This window comes from Cervus elaphus, chromosome 25, assembly GCF_910594005.1.
Source record: "Cervus elaphus chromosome 25, mCerEla1.1, whole genome shotgun sequence".
NCBI classification, from domain to species: domain Eukaryota; kingdom Metazoa; phylum Chordata; class Mammalia; order Artiodactyla; family Cervidae; genus Cervus; species Cervus elaphus.
In genome coordinates this window covers 62412731-62424809 of record NC_057839.1, presented here as the reverse complement: position 1 = coordinate 62424809, position 12079 = coordinate 62412731, and the positions used below count along the sequence as shown (strand labels likewise).

Here is a 12079-nt window from a genome sequence, read left to right as displayed (position 1 = left end):
TGCCTGGAGGATTCCATGCACAGAGGAGACCTGTGGGCTACAGTTCACGGGGTCACAAAAAGGTCAGACACGGCTGAGTGACTGAGTACAGAGTTCTAACCACTTCCACAACAGTGTAATCAGAGTTTGAAGTGATCATACATCTCTTTGGGAGTCACTCATCCTTAATTCTCTGTATGGGGACAGAACTTTTGGTGTAGGGTTTTGGAATAGTTGCTTGCCCTCAGGGCTGGAAGGACACAATACTGAGTTTCATGTCCTGGGCCATCACAGCTCTGATCATGTTGGGACACTCAAACTGAAGTTTCCATGTTAGAATTCCTCTCTGTTCCCAATGCGTGGGTAATTAACCTTGGCAGCTCCCAGGCTTGCCCAGATCTTAAACTGGGCTCAGAAAGGATTTCTTCTACAGATAGTTTTACAGCTGCTCTAGGAATCCTTGGAATTTCCTATGGAGATTGGTTGCACCTGTGAGGTACCAAGCCCAAATCAACTTTATACACGAATGGGCCCAACAGGTTTAAAGATGCCACCCCAGTGTCTTCTCGCTGGCATTACTACTGGTGAAAAATCAGCTGTCATCCTTATCTTTATATGCAACATGTCTTTTCCTCTGGCTGCTTTTAAGATTTTCTCTTTATTACTGATTTTCAGCCATTCGATTATGAAGCACTTGGTATCGTTTCTTCATGTTTCTTAGGCTTGGATCAGTGAGTTTGTGGTTTTCATTAAATTTGAAAAATATGGAACCATTTGGAAGATTTTTCAACCATTATTTCTTCCTGTTTTCTTTCTCCTTTCTCCCACCTCTCCTCAGGGAACTTTAATTGCATGTATATTAGACACACTTAAGGCTCATGGATGATTGGTAGCTTTGTCTTTTTCTCTCATCATTTTATTTTAAATACTGCTTCCAGGGCAATATTTAAATTCATTAACCTTTTATTCAGCAATGTCTAACCTGCTGTTAATCCCATTCCATGTGGCTTTTTTTTTTTTCCAATTCAGTTTATTTTCAACTCTAGATGTTTTACTTGGGCCTTTCCTATATTTTATACATTTCTAATGAACTTTTTGAACACATGGAGTAGAGTTATAATGACTGCTTGTCTGATACCTTTAACATCTTGGTTGGTTTTGAACTGCTTTTGAATGATTGATTTTTCTCCTCATTATGAATCACATTTTCTTGTTTATTTTCAATTGGATGTCAGACATCCTTAATTTTAATGCACTGGATGCTGGGTATTTTTGTATTCCTATAGGTATTTTTAAACTTTAGGATGCAGTTAATTTACTTGCAAACTATTGATCCTCTGCATCTCACTTTTAAGATCTGATAGAGAAGACTAGAGCATATTTAGTCCAGGGCTAATTATACCTCATTGCTGAGGCAAGACTCTGAGAGTACTCTACTCAAGGATCCACCAATCACCAGGTTTTCCAGTGTGGCTCTTGGGAATGCACACTGTATCCATTCCTGTGCAAGTGCCAGGTTTCATTTCTGTTTAATAATTTCAGGAAATTTTTTCTTCAGCCTTGAGTACTTCCCTCTTGTGCATGCACTCAGCTCTCTGCTGAGTATCTGAGCAGATCCTCTGAAGATTTCAAGGGTTCTTTCTAGGTGTGGCTTTCTCCTCTTTGGGGCCGTCCTTAAGCTCTGGGCTTCCCTATGGCTCAGACGGTAAAGAACCCACCTGCAAAGTGGGAGACCTGGGTTTAATCCCTGTGTTGGGAAGATCCCCTGGAGAAAGGAATGGCTACCAACTCCAGTATTCTGTCCTGGATAATTCCAAGGACAAAGGAGCCTGGCAGGCTACCATCCATGGGGTCACAAAGAGTCGGACATGACTGAATGACTTTCACTTTCACTATAACCTCTAGTCACCTTGGTCTCCCTAGATTCCCAGTTGTATCTCCTTAGCTCTGACTGTCTGCCAAGCTTCTCCTGGGTTTTTAATCTCTGTGCTATGGTCTGCAAATTCTCTCAAGACAGCAATCAGGGACAGCCATGGGGCTCACCTGGCTTATTTCCTGTTTCTCAGAGCTCTCTTTCTTCATTGACTAATGCTTAGTGTTTTAACAACCATTATTTCATATATTTCTCCAGTTTGTTTTTGTTGCTGCTGCTATTGCTATTTAAAGGTACTTGGTACTCCATCTTGGCATCTTGGCTGGAAGGGAAAATCCCTCAGCTCTAGCTGTTTCTACAATATCTGAATGTAATTCTATCACTCAGCACGTTGCTATTTAATGACACTGGTGAAAGTAAGCCAGACTGTCCAAAAAGGGCTTACTCTCTAGTCAGTTTGGATGTGTGTGGCATTTATAACACAGATGCAGCCCTTACCATCAATACTGCTTAGTGGGGTCTTAGGAGAAACCACTAGCTACTGTGTGGTTAGAACCAATGACCTGGTTTTGGTCCTCCTCCTCCCTATCTCCTCCTGAGGCTGGATCATCCTTGTCCTGCCTTAGGCTGGTCATCACGTCCAAGTGAACGCATTGTGTCTAGGAGCCTGCTAACTAGGCAGAGTCCTCAGATAACCTCTGTTTATTCTGACCCAATTACTAACCCATGAGGCATGATGCTGCATGCCCCATTTTTTCATCATAATCTTTCACAACTCTGTTTCTTTGCATTTAAACCTTATGCTTTATACACCACTATTAACTAGGACAACAATCTTTGTCTTAGATGTTAAGCCATGATACTTACTTTTATTCGTTACACTCCACTCATTTAGCTTAATTCATTTTTAATGATACACCAATTGCTAAGCCACACTAAATTCAATGCCCCTCTTAAGTTCCCTGTCCTTAGGAACAAGTCTCAGATTTCCCAATTCTCTTTATTTTTTATTCATTTGGGCCACATGGCTAGAGGTTCTATTTCCTTCTCACTAAATCTATGTTGCTATCATGTTACTTCATTAAATATTAACAGATTAATATCCAAGTATCTCTTTATTTCCTCTAACTCTGAACATAAATGGGAAAATAATAGACTTTCTGAGAATAGTCCCATTTTAGGGAGAAAACTGACCACACAAAGATATCTAAAATGTTTGATTTAAAAGCAACAGAACAGATGTATTTTGACAGTTCTAATCCTGACTTTCCATAGAGTTCAAGTACGATAAAAATAAACCACAAATGGGAGCATTCATTTACATTTTGGAACTCGTCAAACTACTACATCCAACTGCTTTAATATTCTGTGACAAAATTGTTTTACTGTAAATGAGGAAAAGGTAACTGAAGTCCATGTTAGCTAAGAAAAACACTTCACGTTGCTTCTGCCATTATGTTTTTCTGATGCTCATAAACCAAGTAATGAGTGTTTTAAAGTTTAAAAAGTATGTGGGGCCATTATGAAGATCTAGTTTGCTAGTCAATTTTTCACAGAAAAGTGTGCTGCACATCTCCGCATAAAGAGAAGTTATTGTTTCAGATGATGAGGTCTATAAAAAGCTCTCTCCATGTAAAATTCGGATGTTTTACCTTCACATTTCTGCTTTTGTTTGGATCATAAAAGTTAAGGACACTTAAAGAACACCACTAAATTTCAACAGTTGCTATAAAAAAACACATTCTTAGAACCCTAGGTTTTAGATGGTAATGCTGTCTTCATGAAGTTTGATGCTGTTTGTGTGTCCTCAGTCAGTCTTTTAACTGATCAAGTTTGTTTGGTTCTGGTATAAACTATTCTCATCTTTAAAAAGTTATAACCATTTATCAGTGTTGGCTTAATGACAATCCTCTCAAATCACTCCTATTGCTTATCCATCTTCCCTTCCCACATATTCCCCTACCATTTAACATGGTACCTTACTAAATTATACAAAGAATAACAATAATGTGATACTGACCTTTATGCATGCTTGTATATTTGTATTTTTATAAGAAGATTCTTATACAAGCACATACATTTATAACTATGCACAAATATGCCCTAAAGCGCCTTTGCCTTGACCAAGGATTATCCCCTTTGCATAAAGCCATCAGGAAGGCCAGTGTTCTGTATAAGCAAGGATGACACCCTGAGAGTCAAAATTCTACTTTAACTATTGGAATAAAAGTCTTTCTAAAATGCTTTGTCTTCTAAAATTACTAGTAACCATTCAACATTTTCTTGATGACAGTCAGCATTATGACCATCAGTGATTAGAATAAATGGAATAAAAGTCTTTCTAAAATGCTTTGTCTTCTAAAATTACTAGTAACCATTCAACATTTTCTTGATGACAGTCAGCATTATGACCATCAGTGATTAGAATAAATGAAATAGCCAAAACACTGAATGGCCTCTGACATTTTTTTCTTTCTTGCATCCTTATATTTACTTCTTCTAACTCCTTTATCTTTTCACTTTGCCATCAGTGTATCTATTTGCCCTTCTTACCACAGATCTGTGTGCCTACTTACAAGAGTAACTCCTTGCATTTTTTAATTTGTTGTTTGAAATATGATGAAGGCTGGGAAATTCAATGGTCATAGTTGTTAAGCTTTGTCTAAAATACAGAATGGCTCTTGTGATGTTGATTTTAGCTGTTGTAGACCATTCTGCCTCTTACTCAGTAGTCTCTATTAATAATAAGAAAATTACCAGTTCAATGCATCTGGATATATGGGGATGAATTTTACACTGGGGATAACTAATGTTCAGGTTAATGCATTGAAAACAGTCAGAAAGATGTTATTGCTAGAAAATTCTGAGAATTTTTATCAGACTTCTTCCTTAATTCTCATTATATAACCCAAAGCAGGAGAGAATTTTTGAATATCAAAATACTATAAATCAGTATAAAATCATATACACTGTAAATTTACTGTTTTATTACTCCAAACACCTAAAGACCCAGACGTATCTCAGCAGCTCATCCAGCTGACCTGGTTATGTGAGACACAGCACCTATGCCTTTAATCACCAAATTAAATACAAAGTCCAATGCTTCAGGAATCGTGGAACGGGGCAATGACATCAAAATATGCATCCTAAAAAACACTGATGAGTCTGAAAACTGAAAATAGTTCTCTCACAATTCCTTTCTATCAATTTTATATCCTATTGACTACATATTCCCATCTGAATCAAAGGACCAAAAGAAGAATCATAAATTGTGATCATCTGAAGATGCGCTACTAACTGCTTAGTGACTGACGGATGTTTATAAATATAAAAGACTGCTATTCATAAGAAAGACATATGGACAGAGACACTAGTTCTGTTAAATGTCTGTGTCTCAGCATTATTGCTCAGCCAAGCACAAGGCTTAGCAGTGGGGTACAAAGAAATAAATGGAACCTGGTTTCTGCTCTTAGAGGTCTTATAGACCAGATTCTCTTCTAGAGGACATCCTTAGTAACCTAACAAGAAACAATTGAATAACTGGAGATATTTATTGCCGGGAGCCGTTATGAGAGGTCCCGCCCGTGATGAGGTCATGAAAAAAATACTGGGCAGGCAAGGCCGTCCGAGACCCCATCCATGACGAGGTCACGGGGAAAAAACCTGACAGGCAAGGCCGTCTAGGATAAGGGACCCTCCAGGTTGGCCTCGGCCTCTACCCCACCCTGTATCCTCCCCCCTTTTCTGCTGTTGTTCTTGTTTGCCCTGCTGCGGATTCTTGTGTTGCCTGCCGAGAGCTCTGCTGCTCCTCTTTCACTGAATGAGGACCAACTTAAAACCCTAATTAATAAATCTCCTGGACGCTGGTACCCTATGAAGGGGCCAGGGATAAAGAAAATGCTTCAATTCAAACCCTTTTGCTGGCATTCTGGCTTGTTTGATAAACATGTGCTCTCATTGCAAAAAATGCTCTTGATTGTTCTAAACATCCTAAGCACAGTACGCTAACAAAAGAAACTATTAAGCATAGGACCCTTCACGGGGTGAGAAAAGCTCCACAAATATGACAGCCACAAATGTGCCTAATAGAAAATACTTTAGATAGAGATTAGCTGGCGACTTCTTGCAGGTAGTTAACTTTTAGACTAAGAGCCTGTTTTGTGCCATATCTGCTGTTTCAGCAGTCCTTCACATTTCTGTTCTGTAAAAATGTAATCCTATCTAGTTCCCATAGAGATGAGCTTATTAAAAAAAATAGATTAATTATAAAAAAAAAACAGGGTCAGCTACTGAAGGTGCTTAAGTTACACCAGGTGCAAGCCATAAAATATTAGCAGGCCTGAAGGCCAAATGATAAAAAAGACTCTTGTAAAGGAAAGTATGTAGATAACATCCTGTTTCTATTAAAGGTCAAGTTGCTGTAATGTTTTGAGATGACCTGTGTGTAAGCAATATGCACTTCCCCCAAAAAGATGTTGTTAACGGTATAAAGGGGCCATACAAAAATAAACTTCAAAGCTTTGTCTCACTCTCTCTCTCATTCGCCGACGCCGTTCATCCTGAGGGTTCCCCTAGATCCTGCTGGGGCTAGACCCCGACAATTTATCCTTAAATATGATGTGGAGATGTACAGTTCTTGGTACGCGACATGTCTTTTTTCTCTGGCTGCTTTTAAGATTATCTCTTTATTTCTGATTTTGAGCAATTTCATTATAATGTACCTTGGTATAACTTTTTGATGCTTCTGGTACAGTTTCTTGAGTTGCTTAGATGTGTGAGTTTGTGGTTTTCATTAGATTTGGAATGTTTTCAATCATTTCTTCAAATAGCTTTCTTTTTCTTCTTTCTCTCTTGTCTTGTTTTGGACTCCATTAATACATATATTTCAGGCCACTTGAAGCTCACTGATGCACTGTCCATTTTTTTCCTTTTTTTTTTCTGTGTATTTCATTTTGTATAGTTTACAATCTCTGTCTTTCAGTTCACTAAACTTTTCTTCTGCAATGTCTAATCTGCTATTGATTCCATCCCACATATTTTTCATTTAAGATGCTATATTTTCAACTCCAGAAGTTTTATATGCGTCTTTATAAATTTTTCATGTTTCTAATTAATTTTCTGAACATATGGAATACAGAGCTTAACTTTTGAAGCAAAGGTTGAAATCTTACAATCAACATCTTCTAGCGCTCAAAGACATTTCTCCATTTTTAACTTGTTCTTATAAGAACCTAACTATTTGGCAAGTAAAAATAATAATTCATTAAAAAATCAAAATGTGGCAAACTTGCCATCATCTAGATGGCTTTGCATTTCAGATCAGACTCTGCTCTAGAGAGCATCCCTTCCCATCCCCTTTAATCCATCCTCCAAGGCAAGGGAGGTGGGTGGGGACTTGCAGCAACTTAGTGCTCTTGGGTGATCAGTGATGACCCTTTGGCCTATGACATCCTGCATCTTTGAATCCAGCTTTGTGACTAACCTACATGATGTGGCGGGAAGTCACCCATGACTGCTTCTGCTTAAAGATGATGCACCTGGGACACATTGAGATGCTTTAACTTTCCCAGAGCCACAAAGCTTAGAAAAGTTTTGAACTGTGACCGGACTCAAAGCCTCTTAACTTTAGATGGAAGTAAAGACTCAGGACAAGTTCAAGGAACTGACTTCCATGACTGTCACTTTCCTAGCTCTGCAAGGCTATCCTCTGGCATTCTGCCTGGTGAGACTCTAACTTTGAAACTTTTCTTTGGATGAAAGCAAACGACAAATTCACTTCAATCCCCGCTCCACCTGAATTCTTAAGGGACAACATTAGGGATGCCTTAAGGGTGGAGAGGGAAAGGAATAATTATGCTCATTCCTAAAACCTAAGAGAAGAGGTGGGCCTGGCATGCATGAGTAAGTAGCCAGCTCCTGGGAAGTATCATCAGGGGCTGGGTCCCAAGAGCTGTGCCCCAAGAGCTGGAAGGTCACACCCAGCAAAGATGGTGCTGCAGCTGAGACTGTAGAAATGGAAACGATGATGGGAGGGACAGAGAAGTGACAAGAGGCAGGTATTGGAAGATCTGATAAGAAGAGAAGGTATTATTACAGGGCAATACTGAAGCCAGTATGTGTGGTACCCGTGGTACTGAGCTTCTGAGAATGATCTAAAGCTATGTGTTTATATCAATATTGTTTTGAAGAAAAAATGAATGGTAAGGAAAGGAGTGATGTATGAATAGTCCAAAACTCCAAGCATTGAAATTAAATGAATGGAAAATGGAAGGCTGAGGTTTAAACTCCTTCTCTTGATATTTTCTCCGTATTCCCTCATTCTTCTAAGAGGTTAACACTCTTTTATGCAAAAAGGCAATTTAGCTCATGGAACTAGCAGTGACCAAACACAAGAATTCTTGGTTATCATGAATCCTTCCTTTCTACCCAAAAGGAAGGTCATGAAAACTTTCTGTGAGAACCCATCAGGAAGACTGTGTTTATAAAAATCCAGAGAAAAAGACCCTCCTAGTATCTTTCCCAACCATACAATTGTTTTAATTTAACATCTTGCCAAAGATAACTAGTAACACTATTCTTCCCTGTAATCCCATAATTTAAAAATGCAAGCGGTTCTTTTCCTTTGGGGACAAGACCAGCTACGATATTACAGGATTCACAGGGGTTTTTATACAAGATGTTTGGGTATCAGCTCTGTCAGTGACAGTGCTTTGAAAAGCCTCGACATGTTCCCAGTCACCTCTGAAAAGGAAGGAACTCAGCTACACAGACAGAATGGAAAGCATATCACAGCATCTTCCATGACTATACTGACATCTATTCCTCTGTGTTTTGCAGGCATCTTCAAGGACCTCCTTAAGAAGACTTTTTCAAAGAAATATGTTTCTAAGTCCAACAGTTCAATGGAACTCTTTTTTTTTCTCTAACATCCTTAGAAAACTTGATTAGAATAGCACCCCTCAAAATTGGACTTCTCTTATTTTCTAAGAACCCTCTCGTGCTTCCAGATTTCTTTCTTATTGTAACAAACCAGTCATACCTTCCAGCTCCCTGCAGCCAGGTTCTGCAGGGCGCCCGCCGCCCCTTCCAGCGTGTCTGCATTTGAACACTCAGACAGCAGTGTGAGGTAGGGTTTGACTATGGACGGGTGCCACAGCATCTGGATCCCTTTTGGTGGTTCTGCACAGTCTGGAAGAGGTCCTACTCCATCCCACTGGTGGAAGAGAAATGAGAGAGTAAACATCTTTAACATCGTCACACTTCCCACCATTGCCCTCTGCAAACATCCAAGACGAAAACCGAAGCAGGGTGTCATGACATTTGGAGAACTGCAGGCAGCATATGGCATCAGCAATCCAAGGACCACCAAAAATGGGAGAGCCATTCCTGCCCCCCGAGAGCTTCTGATGGAGGGTGGAGCAGGTACATAAGTGAATGTAATTGGCAGTAGAACAGTTAAGTGCTCTGAGAACAATTCTAGCAACCGTTACAGGGAGGAAGGAGAAAAGGTACGCTGATTTTGATTGGGCAGGATGGAGGAAGACTACAGATCAAGACAGCATACTTTACAGAAAGCTAAGCATACGACAGGCATAGTATCGCAGTTAGAGACTATCAAGTGCCCTCACTCCTCACATGCAAGTGTCAACTGTGATACATTTCTAAATCACTTATAAAATACATATTTTGTCATTGCATCTATGAGCATCAAACTAACGACAGAATGTACAAAAGAGAGAAGATTGTTACGGTTTATTAGATACTCTGCCATGAGCTATAGGCAAATTTTGATCCTATAGAAATTCTGACGTTTGCTTTGAATTGAGTGTAATGAGTTAACAAAATATGTAATTAAAAATTAACTGCACATACATTTTAAGTTATGGATTATACACAAAAGGCAAATGAATACAGCCTTAAAAATGATAGCTTTGAAGATCATGTAGCAATGTGGATCAATGTTTACAACAGAAGTTAAAGCAGGACACAAAGCCGTAAGGGGTTTGGGCTGGGTACCAAGTAAAATGCATCATAAAAAACGTAAGGATAATAAATATTTTATTTATAAAGTGTGTATGTCTTTCATTTTTTTCTACATTTCTAATAGCCTGTTCTATTACTCTTATAATTTAAAAAATATTGAGTTCCAATGATGATTCTGATCTTTGATCACATTTAGCCTTTATCTTCCATTAAAAATAAAGGCAATGGTATAATGAAGGTAGAAATGAAGTAATATGTGTAGAAAATATATTCCCATATTCATTTTTGAGAACAGCCATAGTACAACAGAAGGATTATTTTATAGTACTATGTTGCGAATATCAAGCTATTTAACTCCTTATTTGTATTTACTAATGATTGCTGAACATATACTCTAAATGACATATATACTAAACTTTCTCACAGATACCTTATGTACATAAATATATGTGCATGTGTGTCCATATACATGTATGTATATCTATGAAGACAAAATTGTATTTCAGAATCTATTAGTGCCTTCATTCTGAAATTTTACCTGGAAGAAAATATACCTCATGCTGTATCCTTGTAACAAAAATAGAAGTGTTGATAGATATAATAAAAGTTTTTTTAACAGACATTAAGAATTGCAAGAATCTCATTGCTTATTTTCCAAGAGAAAAATTAAAAAGCCATACCTTCTTTTTCTCTATTATGATACAGCTTAACTTAAGGTTAAAGCACAGGGATGAATGACATTCCATCAATGGGTGAGGCATCAGATTAAAGGTCATTTTCAATGAGAGTGTCACTCAATCTCAAATTTATAACAAGAACACTCAAAGTGGAGACCTTCCTGTTCTTTCAACTTAAGCCACTTCTAAACTGTTCAAAGAAGACTTTACACCTGTGCACAGCCTATCAATGAAACCAGTCCATCTCTTTTAAATACATTAAAAAAAAAAAATGAAAGTGAACCAGACTTGTCACATTGCTCCTGGTTCATTATTTGAGGCTGGCTCACTGCCCTGGATAGAAAGAGAGCAGCAGGCAAAAGGAAACAGTCCTTACGCAGATTTGTTAACTTCGATGCTGAGGCAGGAGTGATGTTGGCTTCTCAAAAGAAACCAGCTGGGGGGACTGAATTTCTCTGCTACTGCAACAGGAAATGGAAAATTCTTTTTTTTTTTTTTTTTCATTTTTGTAGTGATCCAAGGACAAAGAGAGCAGACAGAAACAAGGGGTGTCTTGGAATGCAGGAATGGAAAAAATAGACCCTTATCATCTTTCCCTCCCCCATTTTATAACTATTAACAGATTTTTGGTCCTCCTGAGTAATATAACCTGTCTTCCCTCCTACCCCATAGGGAGAAGGTATTTGCCTTACTCTCCCCCCCACCCAGTACGTGCCTCATCCAATCAGCAAATGACTCGCAAGACCCCTATCCCACTCCTTGTACCCTGGGTATAAAAGTGGACTAAGGACCCCTGTTCAGTGTCAGTTCTCCCTTGAGCTGGCCCACTGTTCTAACAGTGTCTCCCACTCTGATAAACTTTATTTCCCTCTCATTCTGTCTCATGTTGGGAAATTCTTTTCCAACCCTCACCCAGACCACAATTTTGTCATCTCCTTAAAACTCTGAAGCTATCATTTTCACATAAAGATTTAGATTTCACATAAACACTCAACATCGATGAAATTTCCCTCTCCTGTAAGAGCCAGCATAACAGAGGGAGGTATACAGAAGCAATGTCTGCATGTTCATTACAACATGTGATAGACAAACTATAAAAAGTGCAAAAAAAAAAAAAGCTGTGTTATCATTTGCTGGGTTTCATCTGGTTCTTTTTTTTCTAACGTCTGTGCAACAAAACAGGATAAACGGCTGAATCAGTAGACAGTTTTCCTCCATTCTGACATGTGATCTATGTAGATCTTAAATACCTTTCATGACAATCCTTTCTCAGTGACTACAGAGAGAATCTGAAGGCAATAAAAGGAAAACTGCTGTGAATACGGATAGCCTTTGACAGCAAGGAGAGGAGTTCAAAGGGGATTCTGTGCTATTTCAGCATGCTGATGACACCCTGGCACATCAATACAGAGGAAAAAGAACTATCTCAAAGCCAGGGCATGCTGCCTTTATCTGGGTACTTGCCTCAAACTTCTGTTGAGTTAATAGAGAAAGAAGTATTGATTGACTGTCCATTATAAAATAGATTTTGATCACCTATATAAGACTCAAAGTCTTCTTTAAGAGC

The 12079-nt window shown here is 38.6% G+C and overlaps 1 protein-coding gene across 2 annotated transcripts in view; it reads right to left on the bottom strand.

The window, feature by feature from the left end:
- CTNND2 (catenin delta 2) overlaps window positions 1–12079 on the bottom strand; it is a 1061406-nt gene that overhangs the window by 116528 nt on the left and 932799 nt on the right. For both annotated transcript variants that reach the window (XM_043887623.1, XM_043887624.1), the window contains exon 15: window positions 8892–9065. In XM_043887623.1, the coding sequence (XP_043743558.1) occupies window positions 8892–9065 (174 nt within the window). The remainder of the gene's footprint in view (window positions 1–8891; window positions 9066–12079) is intronic.